The sequence below is a fragment of the Cydia splendana genome, chromosome 21 (assembly GCF_910591565.1).
Source record: "Cydia splendana chromosome 21, ilCydSple1.2, whole genome shotgun sequence".
Lineage (NCBI taxonomy): Eukaryota > Metazoa > Arthropoda > Insecta > Lepidoptera > Tortricidae > Cydia > Cydia splendana.
In genome coordinates this window covers 9,693,733-9,717,300 of record NC_085980.1, presented here as the reverse complement: position 1 = coordinate 9,717,300, position 23,568 = coordinate 9,693,733, and the positions used below count along the sequence as shown (strand labels likewise).

At 40.7% G+C, this 23,568-nt stretch overlaps 2 protein-coding genes across 2 annotated transcripts in view; both read right to left on the bottom strand.

The window, feature by feature from the left end:
* Positions 1 to 500: 500 nt before the first annotated feature.
* Positions 501 to 8,580, bottom strand: LOC134801304 (uncharacterized). The gene is made up of 7 exons (XM_063773842.1): positions 8,411 to 8,580; positions 7,567 to 7,684; positions 7,258 to 7,328; positions 6,653 to 6,728; positions 5,867 to 6,013; positions 4,914 to 5,073; positions 501 to 644 (listed from the first exon to the last, which is right to left on the bottom strand). The coding sequence occupies exons 1-7, from the start codon at positions 8,504 to 8,506 to the stop codon at positions 506 to 508; spliced, it is 807 nt and encodes a 268-aa protein (XP_063629912.1). The 5' UTR covers positions 8,507 to 8,580; the 3' UTR covers positions 501 to 505.
* Positions 8,581 to 11,111: 2,531 nt separating this feature from the next.
* LOC134801305 (huntingtin-like) overlaps positions 11,112 to 23,568 on the bottom strand; it is a 53,872-nt gene continuing 41,415 nt past the window's right edge. The window contains exons 36-45 of the mRNA XM_063773843.1: positions 22,607 to 22,780; positions 20,982 to 21,130; positions 19,816 to 19,943; positions 18,427 to 18,572; positions 17,904 to 17,970; positions 17,357 to 17,550; positions 16,618 to 16,756; positions 15,704 to 15,839; positions 14,427 to 14,746; positions 11,112 to 13,978 (exon numbers count right to left, since the gene is read on the bottom strand). Of these exons, the coding sequence (XP_063629913.1) occupies positions 13,580 to 13,978; positions 14,427 to 14,746; positions 15,704 to 15,839; positions 16,618 to 16,756; positions 17,357 to 17,550; positions 17,904 to 17,970; positions 18,427 to 18,572; positions 19,816 to 19,943; positions 20,982 to 21,130; positions 22,607 to 22,780 (1,852 nt within the window). The 3' untranslated portion in view covers positions 11,112 to 13,579. The remainder of the gene's footprint in view (positions 13,979 to 14,426; positions 14,747 to 15,703; positions 15,840 to 16,617; positions 16,757 to 17,356; positions 17,551 to 17,903; positions 17,971 to 18,426; positions 18,573 to 19,815; positions 19,944 to 20,981; positions 21,131 to 22,606; positions 22,781 to 23,568) is intronic.

Below are 23,568 nucleotides of genomic sequence, written 5' to 3'. Positions count from 1 at the left end.
CGTGCGCGTTGGTGGGTCTGCCATCTTGTGGCCTGAATCGGAATCATATGTGCACATGTACATTGCCAAAGCAAGTGCTACTATCTACCGTTCTCGTACGTACGTTTCTTTGTGCATATTAGGTTCTACCATCTTGTGGGCTACATCGGAGGCATAAACGATACATTTACGCCTCGCGACAAAAATCTGACAGGTCCTATGCTGCCCCCTATAGTTTATGCACGCCCCCTATTGGGTAATATTGAAAGCTGCGGGTGCGGTACAATTATGGAGAAGGGATGATAACTGTCAGTGATACGTGTCAGTTATGTGGACCGATTTTTGAAGTCAATAATGTACTAAGAGCTTCGGTGTATTCCGATTTGTCCCCGCTGGGCACAGATGGGAATAGGCGCTGCGTATGAATCATTCCCGTTTGTCTCCCCCTCATGTATGGCGGCGGTCACGTGGGGCAGGGACAAATGGGAAAACACCAGAGCTTCGTCTATATATTCCGTGGCTGTTATTAGTACAAAAATATGGTTCCATCGGAATGGTTTTCGACTTTGATGACTGGCGGTGGCGGGTCCCGTTCTAGCAGGTACCGACGGAGCTCGATGAGGCCTACGTTGGCCACGGAACACAGCAGAGCTACTAGAAGAAGCCTGCAAAACACAAAATTTTAATGTTTTAACTGAACCCAACAAAAAACATTTTCATCCCGTTTGCTAAAGAAAATACTTACCACAAGGATTTTCGTACATTGACCCGCCTGTTGCTATCTCTATTTATATCGCTCTCCCACCCATGGTGCCGGCTGTCCATGTCACTGTGCAAGCAGGACAGCAATATAATTATGCACGTGCAAAAAAGATGGCAACAGGCGGGTCAATGTACGAATATCCTTGTAGAAGGCGTCTTATCTATCTATCTATACATATAATAAAGCTGAAGAGGGTCGGAAGTCTGTACATGGAAGATATTTGAAAAAAAGGTGGCTGGGGATACTTAGAATTGATAACAGAACACGTTCCAACAATTTTTAGAATTTTTGTCTGTTTGTCTGTTTATCTGTTTATCTGTTTATCTGTTTGTCTGTTTATTTGAACGCGCATCACGTGAAAACGGCTGAACGGATTTTGATGAAAACTTTACTAATCTGTCGAGAAAATCCCCGGCCAGGTTATAGGCTATAAAAATTTAACCCCTAAAAGGGGGGGTAGTCACAACACTCGATTGACTTAAGTTTGCCCCTGAATCGTATGGCGCTACTTAGGAAGGAGGGGCAAACTTTTTTAAATATGTGCTAACACTATAGAGTACCCTGGTAAACTAACAGATGGCGCTGAATTTAATACTATGTGACATAAATAAGCCAGCCATAAGGATTTTGCCAAATTAACTCTAAGTTTAGAAGACCCCTCTTCTAAAATTTCAATCAATCGTACGGATATCAACAAATTTAATTGAATAATGGAGCCACACTGGTGCCGTGGAGACTGGGTAGGCCTTTGGTGTGGGACGCTACATGCGTAGACACCTTTGCGCAGTCCCACATCCAGGCTACCCGGGCACAGGCTGGCGCTGCTGCCGACCAGGCCCAACTACTCAAGCGCCGCAAATACTCATCTTTACTGCAAGATTATGAGTTTGCGGCGCTTGCAGTGGAAACAATGGGTCCTTGGTCGGCGGACATGAAAACTTTCATGGGGGACCTGTCGACACGGCTGGTCGACGCTTCGGGAGACCATAGGGCTGGCGCTTACCTCTCCCAGCGCATATCGCTGGCAATACAGAGAGGTAACGCAGCCAGCGTTATGGGCTCAATGCCGCAGGCGGAGGTTCTAGAAGGGGTATTCTCTTTATAACTTCTTTTTATTTTTATATATTTTATTAGTATAATTTAGTTTTTATATAATATTATAAGTATTAGTTAAATTTTTAAGTAGGTTTATTTTAATTTTAGTTTAGTTTTTAAATCTTTAATTCATAGTTAGTTTTAATGTTTTTTTTTTTAGTTACAATTACATTATTATTATTATTCTACTCGTGCAGTCTATGGGTGAAACATACGAAGCGCGTTTACAACACGCTTCGTATACAGTACAATAATATCTTCAGGATGTTGTTAAAGCTGCCTCGTCACTGCAGTGCGTCAGGCATGTTTGCCGAGGCGCACACGGATGGCTTCCATGCCATCAGACGCAAGAGGGTAGCCTCTTTGCTGCGACGAGTGAGAGACAGTAATAACAACATCCTGAGGATGGTGGCTGGACGCCTCGACTGTCCAATATTAAAATACTGGGTCAGTATTGTGACGGGTAGGGCATAGCATTCTTTAATTATGTATTCACACATATTTACTAACATGTAGTTTTTTAAGTTTAGATATAAGTAGACTAACACAAATATGGATTGTAAAGAAAAAAAAAATCTGAAATAAACAATTTTTATTTTTTATTTTTTTATTACAGTTTAGTTTGGTATCTATACATATAATAAAGCTGAAGAGGGTCGAAAGTCTGTACATGGAAGATATTTGAAAACAAATTGGCTGGGGATACTTAGAATCGATAACAGAACACGTTCCAACAGTTTTTAGAATTTTTGTCTGTTTGTCTGTTTATCTGTTTATCTGTTTATCTGTTTGTCTGTTTATTTGAACGCGCATCACGTGAAAACGGCTGAACGGATTTTGATGAAAACTATACTAATCTGTCGAGAAAATCTCCGGCCAGGTTATAGGCTATAAAAATTCAAACCCTAAAAGGGGGGGTAGCCACAACACTCGATTGACTTAAGTTTGCCCCTGAATCGTATGGCGCTACTTAGGAAGGAGGGGCAAACTTTTTTCAAATATGTGCTAACACTATAGAGTACCCTGGTAAACTAACAGATGCCACTGAATTTAATACGATGTGACATAAATAAGCCACTGAGGAAGGATTTTGCCAAATTAACTCTAAGTTTAGAAGACCCCTCTTCTAAAATTTCAATCAATCGTATGGATATCAACAAATTTAATTGAATAATTGTGTTGATTTAATAATACAACAAAATTAAACGACAGTAAATTAATTGCCCCTCATTGTACAATGCCATCTTTTGGGGAGCTGAGTAAACATTAAGTAACCAAGAAAACTATAAATGGGTTTACATAGTTACGTAGTGGTAAAATAAAACATATCAACACGCGTATAATTGCATAAAATTATTTAAAGTTATTTATTTTCTCCGTCATGAATTATACCTAATCGTAATTATATCGCATCCATATCAAATCCATATTCATACGTATCGCCTCCTGGCTACGAAGGTGGGTACTTTAAAAAAAAAACCATTGACCTCTGTCATTTGCAGTGCGGGATTAACCCTATTAAGCAAAATAAGCAAGTGCTTATTTTGCTTAAAAGGGGACATGGTGCCCTAAGCAAGTGCTTAGGGCACCATGTCTAGGGGGCACCAAAAATTATCGAAAAATTTTCGCGCTCGCTTCGCTCGCGTTTTTAATAACATTCTAAGATGTTTATGATAAAGGTGACATTCGGGTGGCGCCTGCAGCAGCATTAGGTACTCTGGTGCAACGTTACTGCTGCAGCACTGTCAATGTTCGTGATAACATGATGTGACTGATTTCCACACTAAAAGTAAAAATGTACAACTGTCTATCAAATTGCGTTTTTTTATATCTAAAAATTGTCGCGCTCGCTTCGCTCGAGTTTTCAATAACTTTCTAAGATATGATAAAGGTGACATTCGGATGGGGACTGCAGCAGCATTACTCTGTTGCAACATTACTGCTGCAGCACTGTTAATTTTCCTGATAAAATGATGTGACATGTGACTGATTTCCATACTAAAAGTAAAAATGTACAACTGTCTATGAAATTGTGTTTTTATATCGAAAAATTTTCGCGCTCGCTTCGCTCGCGTATTCAATAACATTCTAAGATGTTTATGATAAAGGTGACATTTGGGTGGCGCCTGCAGCAGCATTAGGTACTCTGTTGCAACGTTACTGCTGCGGCACTGTCAATTTTAGTGATAAAATTATGTGACTGATTTCAATTCTCAGCTGAAATGCAGCAATGAACGTCACTCAATTTACCAAAAAAATTCTATGTAACTAATCTTGATGACCCTGGGGAGAGGTGGCACCATGGTCTAGAAATACTTAGGGCATCAAAATATCTTAATCCGGCCGACTGGTCGTTTGCGGAGTCAAACGATTTGGGACTCGCATTTTATACGCATTACCATGCCTTCCCGAAAAAAAATCGAATCATTCGCGAAAGTTTCGCAACGCATTGAGGTTACAAGGGGCACGTGGTCTTCCTCGGGAGTCTGAAGAAGACCACGGTAAGTGGCGCTCTAGCCAGGCAGGCCGCTTCGCTTTCGCTCGCGCGCGTATACCTTACTGTATCGTCCGATATTCACCTACTACTCTGTCGTTTAAATCCTTAGAGAATATAACCAACGGAAACGCCATGTCTATAATTTTCGGTACAAAATAGTCTGGCGTTTTTTGCGGGGGAGGGGCACATCAAATGTGCACCTACATAACGTAAACATAGCCATGTCAGATAAACGTCGGTTGACCATTGGCCGCCTATTTTCGACAGAGGGGAACGCCTGTTAATGACCACTCCGTTTGGTTATATTCTCTAAGTTTAAATCACGTGTAAAATTTGAATAAGGGCGTATAAAACTATTGATTTTGGAGTGTAGTTTTATTTAGTGGTAGGTACCTAATTGTAAAATATTTTATCTGGACTACAGTCCTCTAGCATATGTCAACTTTACTTCAAGTTCCGCCTCCAGGGGAGAGGGAGAGAAATTAGGATTAGAAATTAGCCGCTTACTGACACAGACCGAATTACACGCGGGCGGAGCCGCGGGCACAGCTAGTCTTTAATAAACTAATAAATAATTACCAGAAAGAATATCCCAGGCCCGCCGTGAACGCGTAGTCGCCTCCCGCTATGTACGAAAGGGCCAGGTGGCTCTTAAGGCCTGAAGCGGCCCAGTAGATTCCGAACATCAGTAATGATGTGAAACCTAGCACTGATGTAACTACGTTGCTCCATAGACAGCCTGGAAAAAAGAATATTCAAAGAATACAGGAGATTAGGTTAGAACCGAGAGCCTTACAGAAACGAAATGCTACTAGAAAAGTGAGTTTGGTTAGGTTTGAACTGCGATCCTCACAGAACCGATCTGCTATCAGAGAAGTGGGTTAGGTTAGGCTAGAACTGTGACCCTTACAGACACGAAATGCTACTAGAAAAGTGGGTGGTTTTACCTCCTTTTCTACATAGTGCACCATCTACAATAATCTATTCACCGGCCCCCAAAGAAGTCGTTCCTTTTTCTTTAAAATTTTTCTTCTACTATTTCCTAATCAGAACACGATACCGAATATGCCCTTAAACGGACACTCACTATTTTTGTTACACCGAATAAAAAAAAACCGAATTGATAACCTCCTCCTCTTGAGATTTGGAAGTCGGTTAAAAATTGTTTTGACGGGAATATTTATTTATGACCGCCGGCATCATGGGCAAGACAGCAATATAATTAAGCGTGTATAAGAATAGGCAGGCTAATGTATGAAATTCTATGTTGATAGTGTCCATACTTTAGCCTCGAGCTGCCCACCATACAAAATTATAGCCAAGGAAGTTAGAATCTTGTTGTATTTTCAATTAGGTTGAATTTCATTTGTGCGAAAATTTTACGAGACAAATGAAACGCTACCTACTTTGTTTTTAATTAAGGTTGACATTGCATCAAAACTGAGTGTACATCCTAATGTACATTGGGCGGCACGAGGTTAGAGTAGGAAACGATAAAGCCTAAGGTATACAAGCGAAATATTTAAACTTACCGGGCAACCCAAACATGGGTTCCGTTGGGTTCTTAGTGGAGTTGATGATGGCCAGGCCGGCTGCTATTATCGCAAACAGGAGCTGGAGGAACAGGACCACCAGAAGGCTGATGTAGAAGCCGAAGGAAATCACTGCTGGCTCGTTGGCTGTTCATGGGAAATATTTCTTTAGTGAAAATTTAAAAACCCAATCAAAAGCATTACAAGAGTTCGAGGGAAGCCACCTTTGCAAACAACAAAACAACAGCAATAGCAGTGCTATCAGGTTGACATAGAGAAAAAACGTATTATATTTTACACGTGCTTAGGTTGTTGGTTATTAGGTGCCGTCCGTTAATTACGCCACACAAAATTTAGATTTTTCCTCCCCCTCCTCCCCCTGTTGATGTGACGTAATATGTGGATGAACCCTAAAACGAATATTGTAAGACTAATATTGTATATAAACTTTGTACCTATTCTATATATACACGATCGTTCTTTAATGTTCCTACCATCATCTCATGCATTGCACCGCCCGTCACAACTCACATCTGTACACTTGTCTTGTAACCCACTGGGATACCTAATTGTTTATCCTGGCTGAATACATTTCAGTTATGAGTTCGTTCACCACATAGTAACTATCTCGCACATTCCTAGCGTTTTGCCCTTCCGCAAAGGTTCCAGACCTACTTGCATGAGTTGCGTTCTCGCAACTCCATACATCTTGCGCGACTTGAAGTATGCTCTCTCGCGCGAGAACGCAACTTATGCTAGACGGTAAGTACAATATAAACAACTTACGTGGATCGAGTACTTGCACGGTCGTAATGGACCCACACGCGAGGCTAGGGGCATTTCCTTGGGCTAAAGCACGAACCTGAAAGACAAACGATAATTCCTTATTATACCTAGGCCACATGCCACATACTCGACGAGTGGCATGGGAAGTAGCGATGAAAGTAGACAGAGACGTGGTGTGGCCGCGCTACTCGTCGTCGGCCGCTATACTGCCCTGCATACTTCCCACTTCCTATATCACTGGTAGAGTGTGTGGCCGGGGTATTAGGTAAGTTAGAAAACTCACTCACGTACAAGTTACCTACAAATTATTTTTTAAAGATCTTGAAAATTAAATTGTCACTATTCGTAAAAATCGTCAAAAAACGATGACATAATTTATGGACAGCCCCTTGCGTTCGTGTAGATCTGAACCTAGAACGTAGGTATTGTATCTTTAATTGGTGTATTCCCATTTGTCCCCGCCCCGCGTGACCCCGGCCATACATGAGGCGGGGACAAATAGGAGTGATATGGGGATATGACAGTTATACGAAACGCCTATTCCCACCTGTGCCCGGCGGGGACAAAAGGGAATACGTACATTATAATTTCCAATTTGAACTCACGTCTTCAACCCTGGCTGCCCTCTCAGTCTTGCAGCTGACTGCACACGCGTTTTCCTCAGGCAGACATGTCACTGGAAATGTTTATGGCTGAATTAGATGTATCAAAGTTCTAATTACCTACCTAACCTACCTTAGGTAGGTTAAATTATATTAAATGAATATCCGGGTCCACACAGAGCGAGCATACGCCACTAAACGGCCAGTGTAGACGTGCGAGGCGAGGCACGCCTACACTGGCCGTTTAGTGCGCGAGGAAATTGCCTCGCGCCTCGCGATAAGCCCCGAAATTAAATATCAAATTTTACTTACTAAACAGCGTATTGAAAGTGGGTGTCCCCAGACTTCGAAGCACCAGCTCTCCTCTGAACAACCCATATTGGATGTCGCTTTCCGCTACATCCAGTTCTGCTGACGCGGTTGAGACTATCTGAAACAGTTAGTTGTACAGTGAATGAAAAAAAATTGGTGAAAATAAAACAATACGGTATTAATGTGGCCCTCAATGCGATGGACCGACCAAGTTAAAGCTCTCACCGGGTCACCTTTAAATCTGTGCGCGCGGAATGCAATAAATAGAGAAGCATGGCGGGAAACAACGAAAATGGACGTACAACGACATCAATGACCACGACTGCTCTGACAAGAATATCAGACTAAGAAGAAGATTAATGTGTTTCCCGTTCACGAAAGAGTATAGGTAGTGTTTTTGGACATTTTGGAGACAAACGTGAAGGCAATGCCAACACGTAGAGGCTTATTCGACAAATATAACGGACCGGTATACCGAGGGAATGCTGTCCTTGCCGTGCACTGTCATAGGACGCACGCAGAGGCAACAGCCTCCGTTAATGTTACCATGATAAAAACTGAATGTTACGATTATTCAGTATTCCTAAGTTGCATATCGCACTTAACAATTAGGTAGGTAAATAAAGAGTAGACTAGGTACTTTGATATCAGCAACCTACTGTTGGCACCATTCAATACCAGTATTTTTCAGTGCAACCCTGACATTGACATCGAAAAGCGCATAAAAGCCATCCCTTGTGTCCATAAAAAAGAGTTGAAGGTGCCAATAGTTGGTAGGATAATTATGCTAATGGCTTATTATTGAGTAGTTAAGTATTTTACTGCAAGTAAGTTGAAGACTTACCCAACTGTCACTGGACACGGCTACAATAATCAAGAGCACACTTAACACGCCAGACAGAAATGCTCCGAAAATGTACCCGCGCCGTGTCACCGCCATATTGCCAACTAACGCTTATCTGAAGATAATGACTAATAATGGGAATTATATCTATTGATAATTCGATAGATGCATGTTATTATAGATGTAATACACAATGAATGCTACGATTGAAACAGAACATTATGTATAAAAAAATCTTGTCTTGACAAAAAGCAGCCTACACTAGCTGCTGCGCACCTCCAAATGGTACCTACAGACACCATGATGAATCCGATGATACAGAAGGAGTACAGGGACAGCGGGCCCCGAGGGTGCCCATGGACTTCTGCAGCTCAGGGGCTTCTTCGGCTTGCGTCATGCGGGAAAATGTAGTACGTGGTAAAACTTACACTACGATTGTTACGTAGCGTTAGTCTGCCTAAACAGAGCCTCTACCATCAGTTTTGACATTGACATAACGCTCACGTCTACGTAATTTACTTTCTGTATATCTCGCTTGCACTAATATGCGAGTACGAGCGAGATGCATAGAAAGTAATTTACGTAGACGTGAGCGTATATGTCAATGTCAAAACTGATGGTAGACGTATAGTTCACTTAAAAGTGTACCATTTACTTTTTTTCGAAAAACCATCAACTTTTGGGTTATCTCTACTCAGAATCACGAGGACTATCGATTTAAAAAGAAAAAAATGTGTCCCAAAAATGACAGTTTTGTAACGCCTTTTCCTATACATTTTGTATGGACCGCTACAAAACTGACACCCAAAATTTGTATGAAAAACTGGGGACACTTTTGTTCTTTGTCTCATTCAATAGTACATACTCGTGATTCTGAGTCTAAATAACCCAAAATTTATGGTTTTTCGAAAAAAAGTAAATGTTAACAATTTTTTCTGAAAACCCCCATCTACTTCTTGCATTAATCTTCATAGATACTGATATATCGGTTCTTAATAGGCTATTTATTTGAATAGCCATGATTAAGGCACATATGTGCCATTCTCAACTAAAAGGGTACCTGCTTACGGTCGGTTGTCAATAAGGCGCCATTTCCATATACATTCAATTTGAAATCAACCTTATCGACAATGTCATGTGATACCTTGTGGTTGAAAACGAATATTTTTATGTAGTCATAAAACAATACGTCACTACATGAAACAAGCTGTTATGTCGTAAGTAGGGAATGTTATCTGCAATGCAGTGAAAATAGTACGATAATCCACTATCATCTGACAATAAAATTGTGACGTCCCACGGGTAAAGGTACATTATGGTGGTTGGCGCTTACACTATTATTAACGCCGCTCCAAAACTATTGCGATGCTATGCGACGCAAGCACCGATCGCCATAAGGTACCTTTTCTCGTTGAACGTCACAATTAGAGTTAGACCAAGAAAAATCAAACTTCTATGAAATTATGACGTATAAATAACACTTGCACTGCAAGGGCTATCAAAATCGCTGCAGACTTTTGTTGGTCTAACTCTAGTAAACCTTGTTACATTGACATAAGGTCTGTAAAACGTGCGGGGAAAGAATAGAAGCCCCTGTTTATCCTTTTGGACGCCAATGACCGATATATCCGCACCGCAGGTCCAACGCCAAAGACTGATTAATCGGTCACATACCACAGAGCAACATAGACCTACGTGCATATGCATAAAGTTCAATTTCAGTTTTGACATTTCGGTGACGTGGTCCGAGTGACAGTTTTAGTGTTTGACACGGCGTCGAAAAGGTTACTAGTACGGAGTGTCAATCTGTGGCCTATTTTATAAAGCTACAAGTTACAATTTACAAGCGGAAGTCTCTTTCTAACCCTATGTGTTAGAACGAGACTTCCGCTTGTAAATTGTAATTTGTAGCTTTATAAAATAGGCCACTGGTCACAAGCTGGTAGGTCCTCTATACAATAGAGTCTATCCTTGTGCCGCCCAATGTACATCAAGATGTACACTCAGTTTCGATGGAATGTCAACCTTCATTAAAACAATAATATCTTTTCATTTGTCTCGTAAAACTATCGAACAAACGAATTTCAACCCAATTATTAATTAAACTAGACTCAAACTTCCTTAGCTATAATTTTGTATAATGGGTGGCACGAGGCTATAGTGTCAAACTGAAGTTGCAGTTTAAGTTTCGGCAGTCGTCAGCATACGTCATGTTTCGACCGAAACTAGAGCAAAGCCGAACGAGGTTTCGGCAAAAAATCCTGTTTCGGTCAGACGGTCGTGAATTGTAAGTACCAGTGTTGGCCGAACGTTAATTCCAATTAACCATTCTCCATTATAAATTGAACCGTAAACCGTTACAGTTTACGGTTCAATTTGTAATAGTTAATGGCCAAAAATGGTCAATTGCATTTACATTTCGGCCAACACTGGTAAGTAGCGTCGCCTTCTTATCAGAAGCAATTGTTTTTGTTTTTGAAATTGGAACCCTTAGTTACACAATAAAAGTTCAAAATAGATTTTTGAATATGTACAAAAAATTGTACGCAGGGACTTAGGAGGTTAAATTTTTGATTTAGGCCACAAGGTGGCAAACCCTCTAACGCGCACGGTCCATATAGGGAGCTTACATGGACTTGTAGACTATGGAATTGGTTCAGGTATGAAAAAAAAAAACTTTTAATGTAAATCTCATTAAATTTTACTTCTCGCTGAAGCGATGATAAATAACATAATTTCCTATAAAATATACCAATTATACAACGTTAAGGCTACTAACACTACAGTGCTCGTCTCTAAAAAGGACTTGTCAAAAATAATTTTAAAAAGCTCCCATCTCACATTTCTCTTCGTTCGAGTTTGCAACTTATTTCCACTACACGAAAGTCTATTTTACAATATAAGCATAGCTGGTGAGATCGGAGTTAGTTGTTATTCCCCCTTATTGCTTACACTAAGATAAACTAGCGCCATCTATGTTTCGATTAGTCAAATTAATAAACCAATTTGTTACTTTATGAAAATACTATCTTTATTAAATTTATATGTGGCGCTAAGGTGAAATAACTTTACAAAAAACTAAATCAAAGCGCTCAAACTAATGATATTACACAAATAGGTACACCCAGTTGCAAAAGTACATGGCCACTTTTAGATGCCTTTCACAATGTGTTCATGCAATTTTACAGCTCACTGTACAAATGGTTCGCTAGAAAGAAAATAATTTCGAAAATATGAAAAATACCCGAGGCATATATCGCCCCGATTTGTAACTTAGAAGTAGGTACAGTCAGCAGCAGAAGTTGCTAAGCGGGCGAGGTGTTCAAAATTACCTTGATGCGCTTTTATTCTCTTATCAATAATGTCGCATCAAGATCATTTTGAACAACTCGCCCGCTTAGCAATTATTGCTTCTGACTGTACCAGTTGAAATATCGGATAATCCTACATAGGTAATATATTTACAGGACCATCCAAATACCTTCAAAAACTGGATGTTTCGTATTTTGGGTGTCTATGAATGGGTTCTACACTATGTCTCATTTCATTCACCAGCGTCACTACAAGCATACAAACTTATTGCATACTAGCGACTCGCCCCGCCTTCGCACGGGTTACACAAAACCTTAACAAATACTACTAAACTACTAATTATACGCCTAAACCTTCCTCAAGAATCACTCTATTGATGGGTGAAACTCGCATGAAAATTCGTCCAGTAGTTTTTGAGTTTATCGCGAACATACATACACACAAACAGACAGACGCGGTGGGGTACTTTGTTTTATAAGGTGTAGTGATAATTGTGTGAGTGAATCTCTTGAATTAATTATGATCCTTCGAATCATAAAAAACTACATAATTGCCTTAAAAAAGGAGGTGATTAAAATTTCACAATATACTCGTCATTTCTGTATCGCTTTGGAAGCCATTACGCAAGTTAAAATTATGTAAACATTATATTCTTAAAAATATATTTCATTAAAACGTTTAGATTGATCTATGTTCAGAGTATTCAGACAAATACATTCATAGTAACGTGTTTTATCTTTCAACTTTTTTTTTCAACCTTTTTTTTGCTATTTACTCCTATTTTGAGAACCTCACTCAATATAATTTTTACTATTACCATGTACACTATGTATAGGTATTTTCACATTCAGGGCCAAGAACCCGACTGTCGGGTACACTGTTCGTGGCGACTACGCCGCTATACGGTTTCACCGTATGTAGATACAGCGAAACCGTGGCTACGCGCTACGAGCGTATCCCGTAGCACTTAGTGGCAATGAATGTGTTAAAAAAAAGGTATGTATATTTTCGATTTACCCCTACGTTTCGGCACCTTTTTATGAATGAATGAAATTATTTTATTCACGAATATATTTCCATATGCGATGTATATGGTAGTAACAATAATTAAAAACGCAGAAGTTAACAATTGTTTAAAATAACCGAACAAAAGTAAACAATATCTACGTGGTATACAAATAATTATAATATAAGTATCATCTCGAAAATCACATTGCATTAAAATTCTAAATATAAAAGTGCACACGGTAGTTTTTAAACTATTGATATAAATAAATCTGAGAACCATATTGCTGAATTGCTAGTAAAATGACATATTATTGCGGTTTTACATCCATGTCTCTTTGACCAAAGGTTTATTATCAGTGTGAATAGTGCGACATAAAATAGTAGAAATTAAATAAAATGGAACTAAAAAAATCCATACTAAAATATTGCCATGTTTAAGCATTTCACGTCAAAAATGTGACAGTTATGTAGGAAGTGGCGCCCTCAATAATTTTCTACATTTTCTTGACTATAAGTCGCATGCGTTAATTTATTTTATTTAGAAATTTAATTCAGGCGACAAGGCCCTTACAAATACCTTACAGACTAACATACATATGTATTTTATAAACTTTAAACACTATTTAGTCGTTAGTAGTTAATTTAGTTAAATAAAACAGATAAGGTTCGGTCACACCACTGTTCGAAAGTTGTTGAATCAGCAAAATGTATGACAAAAACTGATAAAAGACGTCACTGTGTATAGTCCGACAAGAAATTGTAGAACATTATCAATAATCACCACTTCCTACGTCACTGTCCTATTTTTGACGTAAAATACTTAAACATACACGATGCAAATTCGGTTCTTTAAGCATCCAAACACATCATAACATCACTCAAACAATCATTGCTACTACAAAGCTCTTTCAACCTCTCCAACTGCCCACCACTAAAACCAGAATGCTTCGCCACCACACACAGCAACCTCCTATCATTAAAACTCATCCCCTCCTTACACTTTACAAAATCAGTAAAATACCCAAAATCCACATCAGCACATCTGTGGAAACCTAGCCTTAATATGTAGTAGCATAGAGGAATGATTTTGCGTATGTGTTTGGTGGACGAAGCGGAGACGAGGAGTGTTAGTAAAGTGTAGGGGAGGAGGTTTGGGGATATTTTGCCGTGGAGGAGATGGCAGAGCGCCTCGAAGATCCAGCCGCTCAGGACCGGGAGCTGGTCTTGGGTTACTGATGTCTCGAATACCTGAGAAAAAAAGAATACATATTGGACAATTTCATACAAATCGACCTTGTGGGAATAAGTCGATAAGTAAGCTTAATTAATAAGGCTTGTGTTGTGGGTATTAGACAACGGTATATACAATGTGGAAAAAACTAATGAGCCCTAGAGGGAAAGTACCTTAAGTTAGCTCATTTTACTTGAAGACATCATTTTTTTATTAAAAAAGAAAACTGTATTCAAAGATTTTTAATTGCATTAAATTCGCTTGTCGCCGAGAATGCCTGTATAATAGATAATTACTTAAATACATAAAAAAACATCTACAACTCAGGAAAAATATTTGTGATGATGAAATAAATGCCCTTCCCAGGATTTGAGCTCAGGACCTCCTGGTTCGTAGGCAGGGTCACTACCGACTAGGCTAGAACCCCGCAAATATGAATAATATTGATATCCAATAAGTTCTTACCTCAAAAACAACTTCAGCATTCAACACCGCACTCTCTATCCCCCTCTCCCTCTCACTAAGCACCGCCATCTTCTCCCTCTCGCTCTCCTTACAAGTCTCGAGAAACTCGATCACAACTCGACTCAGCGTCGCCGCGGGCGGCAGCGTCTCTCTCAAGAAGTATTTAAGTGCGTTCGTTATTATTTGCTTGGTCTCTGGCGTTTCGGATTTACGTAGGAGTTTGTAGAGGAGGGTTATGCGTTCCATTGAGTTCATTAGGATGTCTGGGTCCATGTTCGACACGTCCGAGGTCAGTTTTGGGCTTAGAAGTTTGTTGTCGGCTGAAAATTAGTTAAAATTTGATAATTCAGAAATATTTTTTAATGGTATTACAAATTTAAATTGTAGAGAAAGAATTACTTGAACGTAATGGGGTTGGCAACTGTCAAAGGTTTGCATAGATGGCGCCATCATAGCTTGCCCCTTTTTCTATGAGACTTTGCTTAAAGCGCTGGCATCCAGGGCATTAAAAAAACAAAAATTTGACAAAATTCTAGGGATTCCAAGGGCAAGCTATGATGGCGCCATCTGCTTAATACTTCGACCGGCCAACAACGTTGTCAAGATTGACGTTTCACAATCCAGTCACCACATAATGACAAACTGTACTTCACCCTTATTTATAAAACTTAGTAAACCTCTGTTAAATTTTGTCCCTTTCTAACAAACTCAAATGTCATAATGACAGATAAGGAGAAACGATTATCAAGGGCCTTTAAGACCACAAGCGGTTATGAATAACGCCATTAACCTATCTTAATCGGTCGCGCCTGTGACATCGCTATATTTCTAAGCGTCCATAGGCTGCGGTGTTCCCTTTAACCTCCTAAGACCCTGCGTAAAATTTTCTGTACGTATTCCAAAATTTATTTTGAACTTTTTTTGTGTAACTAAAAGTTCCAATTTCAAAAGCAAAACAATTGCTTCTGGGTCTCAGAAGGATACACAGACAAGACATCCTCCAGACTCAGCATAGTAGCTCTACTCCCTCTGCTACAAATACGGTAGTATTACTCCATTTTCGAGTCGAAAATGTCTTTGCGTGACGCCCGTGTCTTTGAACGGACCAATCACGGCACGGGACTCGCTCACCTCGTCCCCCGCACCCCGTATTTTTGGCAGCATCGGTTTCATGAAATAATTGCTCTAAACTCCGTCTAGAGGATTCCTAGTCTATGGGAGGATAAGACGGGTAGTACGCTTGCTTGCCATGATCGTAGCATAATATGGTGGCATACCCGAGAACAGATGCACCATCAGAATCATCAGGGCGTGCCGCTCCGAATATTTCTTGGTATTTTCCGTCAATTTCTCTATCACAGTGTTTTTCAGCTCTTTTGGCAACACCTGCTGTCGGATTGTGTTTGAGATGCCCTGAAATAAGAAGAAAATGTAAGTGATTGTAAGAGATTATTCCCACTAGGTAGCACCAAACTGAACCAAACCATAGAGAAAAAAATACATAGATTGCTCACTCCATATATCAGTTTTGGTACCAAAAAGACTAATATTTTCATAGTCGACATCTAGCATCGTGTAGCGGAATTATCAGCACTGCTAAGTAGCAGTAGTAGTACTGTCAAGTGACAATAGATGTAGCACCGACCGAAATGCTCAACAACATAAGACTTTCCGGTCGGTGCTACATCTATTGTCACTTATAATTCCGCTACTCGATGCTAGATGTTTGGTACCAAAAAGACTAATATGAAAATATTAGTCTTTTTGGTACCAAAACTGATGGATGGAATGAGCACTCTTCTCTTACTATATTTCTCTATGACCAAACCAAGGAGGTGGGAGCTTTTTTTCCCAGTAGTTACCACCAAAGTTTTGTTAGCGTTCAATACTAATAAAAAACAGTATAAATAGTATGGTAAAAGGTGGGGAAAAATTCCCAGTGATCCAAATTACCACTGGTAACAACTTGGTGGTAACTAGTGGGAGTAACCCATAGTAAGCAGCAAAGTTTAAAGTTCGTATTCGTACCAATGAATTTATGTCAGGAATCATCATTGTACTTAGATTAGTTAGGTAACATCCATAACTAATAAATGCCCTTACAGGGATTCGATTCCTCCTGCTTCGCAAGCAGAGTCGCATCGGTAACTACAGACTAGGCTAGGAGGCACTTTAGGTTACATTGAGTTACCTTGACAACTAGATCTATGCAGTAATGCCTAGGCTTGGCTAGCACGAAATCCACAGCGATATTTATGAGGTCCGGATGTCCGAGCTCTATCAGTGTGAACAGGACGGCCCAGTAGAGGCTCTGTTCGTACAGGGACAATCTGAAACAAAATATAAGACGATATTATATTGTCTTCTGTTAAGCTTTGGTTTCCTAGGAAAGCGGTGCCGTCATATAGCGGCCGGCATACAGCGGTGACGTCACTAGAACGTTGTCTATATAACCAAATGGCGCGATTTCCTAGAGGGCGGTGATTGACACCGTAACGTCAAAAAGCGGTGCCGCCATTTGCATGACGGCCGTCTTGACGGTGTCGATAGTTTCGTGAACGTTTTATTTGATAGCAGTGAGGTGAAGCCATTTCTACTAAAATCTCAAATGCATCTTCTGTACCACGCGATTTGAATAAATGACCTTCCGCACGACGATTATTTTCTTCTTCTGATGATCAGATCCTGAATACGTTTTGTTTGACGTTGATGGCTGACGGTATGTTATTATGACGCTGTGGAACTTTCCACATGTCGTCACCGTAAAGACGGCCGTCTTTTTGCATCCGCTATATGACGGCACCGCTTTCCTAGGAAACCAAAGCTTTACTGCGATAACTGCCAAAGGATGACACCAGTGTCATGTGTGATTTAGCCTGATTTAGACGAGAACTAGTCTGGTGTCATGTGTGATTTCGACAAGAACTGACCTGGTGTCATGTGGCAGATGAGTCCGTACGTGGTGCGCCAGTTGGGTCACCAGCTCCTGGTAGGGCGACGGCGCGGCCACGACCCGCCGCGAGCCGCTGAGCTGCAGCAGGCACCCCTGCAGCGCCGCCTGACGCAGCGGGGCGTACGGGGAGGTCAGGGATTTTAGGAGCTTCTGGTGGACTGTTTGGAGTTCCTGTTGCAAAATATTAATCATAATCATAATCATTATCATTTTTATTAATAAAACCAGTTTACATGTCAACATTCTATTTCTAATTATTTATAATTTTTACATACATTATTCATTTTACGTAAGAATATTATTTTTACAATGTTTTAATGTTGTTGTTGTAATTTTGTATGAAAAATAAGTACTTACAAACTTCGATAAAATTTTTAGTTTCGATAAGTAGTTTAATACTGTAGTTTCTTTAGACGGTAATTTCTTATCGAGAGGATTCTAACAAGCCCAAACTTCTGTATTTTCATTGCAGTTTGTACCCACCGCGATTTCATTTGTGCATGGTTGTAAAAATAAATGCATACCTGCGTGTCATGCCTCTCCACACACAACGCCCGTTGCATGGCGGCGAGTAGAGCTCTCCCGGCCGCACTGCAAAATAATAACACATTTGTAATTGATCATGATCTAAAAAAAATTTTTAAAACTACCATCGCCCACACTGTTAACTGTACATCGGTGGACCTTATGCCGTTTGTAATAAGGTCCACTGATGTACAGTTAGGAGTGTTGCTGTTTGTACAGATGTACGGAGTGATGTTGAAGAGCATGGCCCGGTTTTTCGGGGACAAAAACGCAACGTTTATCTATTAACCTGGTACTGGGTAAAGTGTATCATGAAGTACAGTCGCCATCAGATATATCGGAGCGGCCAAGGTGTTCACAATATCTGAACACGCGCTCTAACGCCCTGACAATAGAGGCGTGTTCCGATATTTGTGAGCACCTTGGCCGCTCCGATATATCTGATGGCGACTGTACTGTCTTATAATGTTATTGTAGATGTTTTGTACATAAAATGTTATTCAATTATATTATTAGTAGTACCTGTACTGGGTAATATCGCCCCGCGCCCCGCTCAGGGCTATGAGCTGCGCGGCGCCGCACCGCCACTGAGACGCGTCGCTGTATACGTCGCTGCAGTAGATTAGGCTGGTCAGTAGGGCTAGGCGGGTCGCTAAGCCTGTTGGTGCCTAAAACGATATGATCGTTGATGAGCGAGGAAAAAAGTCGTTTAAGCTTGAAGCCTAGACTTTCGTCTGTTTGTTTTGGGCACATATTTCAGTCGCCTTTTAGTAGCCCACGGGCCAAATATAAAACCAAAATTAGCGTTATGTCATGGATCTTTTATATACACGTCGGCGTCATAAAGTTGTTGACGGTAGTCCAATATATAGGTAGGATAGGTTCGTTAGGTTAGACTGTCCAGATATAGTAGACTCAGGGAACGAGACAATGATTTTCACGTTTCACGATATGCCTAGGAATTTCATGATCTGCCTGATTCTACGATCGGCCGCCGACATATTTTTTTTTTTTTTTATTATTGAAAATTTAACAGAAAAAATACAATATTTAGTACCTTAATCTAATGTTTCGCCAAACTGTGAGACAGTTTGTTGGCGGTGCGCTCTAAACTAATCTTAAGCTAAATAGGTACACTAATTATTAAGTGACAAGTTAAGTTATCATTAAGAACATATAAATTTACCTATATGTATGTATCCTAAATCTATCTTGCGATAATCTAACATAGTACTAATAGTGACATTTCATAACACGAACATAACAGGAAGAATTCTTATAATATTATAGCGGCACAAACGCTTTGTTAACACAAGAAAGTAGGTAGCTAGGTTAAATTTTCATATTTGTGTAGTAAAATCTGTTTAAATTACAATGCAAATACTCTTTATTGCACACCTCAATACAGAAAAAAATACTATGAATACAGCAACTCAGGAAGAGGTAAACATCAGGCGGTCTTATCTCTAAAAGTTTTTGTCAAAAATTTCATTTTTGGTACAAGCTTTTATCGCTGACTGTACTTTTCCTTACGACAGACAACTAATACTCATCGAGACAATTCTAAAAACCCCTAACACAATTAGGTTGCGTTATTTCATCACAGAGTTCCTATGGCCACCTCCTGTCTCCATCATCAGATCAGCTCGATGGTACCATAATATTGCATTGTCATCCGATTTATACATGCATGCAAAATTTCAGCTCAATCGGAAACCGGGAAGTGGATCAAATTTAACATGCAAGATTTGATTACAGTAAGACAGACAGCGGGACAGGTGAAACTAAATAAAAGCTTGTAAAAAGTTATTATTAATTTATGTATTAATTTAATAAGTAAACTCGTTTTTACCACAATTTTGCCTACTTTTAGATCAAGAGTAGACTTGATGTCTAAGATTGACTGTTTACCTTAGGATCTAGCATTTGAGAAGTAACATCCATCAGAAGCTGCAAACAGCTGTTCACGTCGACGTCTCTGTTCTTTCTTGCTCGCTTCACTTCTTTTCTTACGAAGTATGGCGCGTAGTCTGTGATGTCTGCGAACAAAATTACACATGACAAGCTATTTAGTGCCTTAACAACTACATCATAAAGTTTATTATACCTGCAGACAGTTTGAGGTAATCGGCATTGTACTCGGCACAATGGTAGATCGTGCGTCATCGTTCAGAAGTAGACCTCTTTAAAAATAAGGTGACAAGTTGTTTAGTGCCTTAACAATTACAACATAAAGTCCATTTTACCTGCAGAATTTTAGGTAATCGGCATGTATTTTGCACAAAGGTAGCTCGGGGCGTCATCGTTAAGAAGTGGGATCTCTTTCAAAATAAGGTCACAAGCTATTTAGTGCCTTAACAATTACAACAAAAAGTCTATTTTACCTGCAGCCAGTTTGAGGTAATCGGCATGTATTTTGCACAATGGTAGCTCGGGGCGTCATCGTTCAGAAGTGGGATCTCTTTAAAAATAAGGTGACAAGCTATTTAGTGCCTTAAAAATTACAACATAAAGTCTATTTTACCTGCAGCCAGTTTGAGGTAATCGGCATGTATTTTGCACAAAGGTAGCTCGGGGCGTCATCGTTCAGAAGTGGGATCTCTTTCAAAATAAGGTCACAAGCTATTTAGTGCCTTAACAATTACAACAAAAAGTCTATTTTACCTGCAGCAAGCCAGTTTGAGTATTTTGCACAATGGTAGCTCGGGGCGTCATCGTTCAGAAGTGGGATCTCTTTAAAAATAAGGTGACAAGCTATTTAGTGCCTTAAAAATTACAACATAAAGTCTATTTTACCTGCAGCCAGTTTGAGGTAATCGGCATGTATTTTGCACAATGGTAGCTCGGGGCGTCATCGTTCAGAAGTGGGATCTCTTTCAAAATAAGGTCACAAGCTATTTAGTGCCTTAAAAATTACAACATAAAGTCTATTTTACCTGCAGCCAGTTTGAGGTAATCTGCATTGTACTCAGCACAATGATAGTTCGGGGCGTCATCGTTCAGAAGTGGGATCTCTTTAAAAATAAGGTGACAAGCTATTTAGTGGCTTAACAATTACAACATAAAGTCTATTTTACCCGCAGCCAGTTTGAGGTAATCTGCATTGTATTCAGCACAATGGTAGCTCGGCGCGTCATCGTTCAAAAGCGGGATCCGTTCCAAGTTGATGTTGTCCAGTTGAGAGAGGAAGGAAGTGCCGACTAGAATGTTGCGCAGTCGATGGATTCTGTTATAAAAACAGAATGTTTACATATTACTTAATTGCATCGAATGAAAAAAATCGGTACAGCAGATTTTATATTTGGATCTTAAAAAATGTAAAAAAAAAACCGGCCAAGTGCGACTCGGACTCGCGCACGAAGGGTTCCGTACCATTACGCAAAAAAATCACGTTTGTTGTATGGGAGCCCCACTTAAATATTTATTTTATTTTTAGTATTTGTTGTTATAGCGGCAACGGTTTAGCTATCACGGTTCATGAGTTACAGACTGGTGACAGACAGATGGACAGACGGACAGTGGAGTCTTAGTAATAGGGTCCAAGCTGGAGTACACCGGCTGCGTGTGCGTAGACGTGCACGTGTCCGTACGCTAAAATGTTGGACGTACACGTCAAGCGGTGTGCCGTCTCTCATAAGGGTCCGTATATTACAACGCACACGTCCACGTGCATGCATGCGCATCCGGTGTGCACAGGCCTTGAATGTTTTTACACAAACCTATACACAGGAGTTGTTTTAAGAACAATATGCGTTACACTCAGGGTTAAAGTTTATCAAACGTTTTGCTAGTTTTGTTAAACTGCACTGACCCCCGGCTAGTCCTGCCCAGGTCTCTAGGCACGTGTCTAGCGCACCTAGCGCCTGTCAGCAACTGTGTTATCCCCCACACGGCCCAATGCCCGCCGTTGCCCTTAGAGAACCACCCAAATTCAAACGTTTTGTTAAACTGCACTCGCCTCCGGCTAGTCCTGCCCAGGTCTCTAGGCACGTGTCTAGCGCATCTAGCGCCTGTCAGCAACTGTGTTATTCTCCGCACGGCCCAATGCCCGCCGTTGCCCTTAGAGAACCATCCAAATTCAAACGTTTTGCTAGTTTTGTCTCCACTCACCCCCGGCTAGTCCTGCCCAGGTCTCTAGGCACGTGTCTAGCGCACCTAGCGCCTGTCAGCAATTGTGTTATTCCCCGCACGGCCCAATGCCCGCCGTTGCCCTTAGAGAACCACCCAAATTTCAAACGTTTTGTTAAACTCCACTCACCCCCGACTAGTCCTGCCTAGGTCTCTAGGCACGTGTCTAGCGCACCTAGCGCCTGTCAGCAACTGTGTTATCCCCCGCACGGCCCAATGCCCGCCGTTGCCCTTAGAGAACCACCCAAATTTCAAACGTTTTGTTAAATTCCACTCACCCCCGACTAGTCCTGTTTAGGTCTCTAGGCACGTGTCTAGCGCACCTAGCGCCTGTCAGCAACTGTGTTATTCCCCGCACGGCCCAATGCCCGCCGTTGCCCTTAGAGAACCACCCAAATTTCAAACGTTTTGTTAAATTCCACTCACCCCCGACTAGTCCTGTTTAGGTCTCTAGGCACGTGTCTAGCGCACCTAGCGCCTGTCAGCAACTGTGTTATTCCCCGCACGGCCCAATGCCCGCCGTTGCCCTTAGAGAACCACCCAAATTTCAAACGTTTTGTTAAATTCCACTCACCCCCGACTAGTCCTGCCTAGGTCTCTAGGCACGTGTCTAGCGCACCTAGCGCCTGTCAGCAACTGTGTTATCCCCCGCACGGCCCAATGCCCGCCGTTGCCCTGCAGCGCGCCGAGGAGAACCACCCAAATTTCTTCGAACTGCTTCTTTGATGACCACCCGATTAGGTTTACCCTGAAATATATGTATAAAAGTTTATAAGTACAATCATAATCCTTGGGTTTCAGAATGTTTTACGTGCTCATAGAATTTTCTAATGAAAAAAAAGAAACATTTTTTCGCAAGCACGCTAAAAGAATTAGTGCAGCTGGGGAATTAGGTTTTATTGGGATTAGTCCAGTTTCGACACGATGACCAGTTTACCTTCACCAGAGCAAGTCAAACGCTTAAAATAAAATTAGAGTAGCTAGGATAAGGCTTATTATAACAGTAGATTTTTTATTAATCAGCTCTCGTCCTTATAAAAAAAATATTATTCTAAGCCGGGTCCAGACGGCTGTAATTTGTAATGTAAAAATTACGTGTAATATAGCGTCAACGTGTGGACGCGCTCTAAGAACCGACAGGCGGTGGATCCGGCACGAGCGTTACATGTCATGCTCGTTGTGCCGCAGAATTCGTGTTACATTACACGATGGATGGACACGTTACAGCCGTCTGTAGTTCTGGACCCGGCTCTAGAGTCTGCGGAAAGAGAAGAGTCTTAGAATGTATTGGATCCCATACACTTAACAACTCTTCTCTTTCCGCACAGACTCTTGAATAAAATAATCTGGTTTTACCTGGAGACAGTTTTAAGTAAATTAGGGCTGTGTTCTGTGCACCATAGATCTGCACTACTCTTTAGAAATCAGTAATATATGATTTAGTCTTTAAGCATTACGACATACAATCTATTTCTCCTCCAATTGAGGGGGGATTTAAATCTTCTCGAGGCAGAGGTGTAGGGTTGGAGCCGGTAT

Excerpts from the sequence above, each read along its gene's own strand:
- LOC134801304 (XM_063773842.1), bottom strand. The coding sequence starts at position 8,506 with ATGGCGGTGACACGGCGCGGGTACATTTTCGGAGCATTTCTGTCTGGC. Across the intron at positions 7,329-7,566 it reads CACTTTCAATACGCTGTTTA|TGACATGTCTGCCTGAGGAA; the intron begins GTAAGTAAAATT and ends AAACATTTCCAG. Across the intron at positions 5,074-5,866 it reads ACCCATGTTTGGGTTGCCCG|GCTGTCTATGGAGCAACGTA; the intron begins GTAAGTTTAAAT and ends TCTTTTTTCCAG.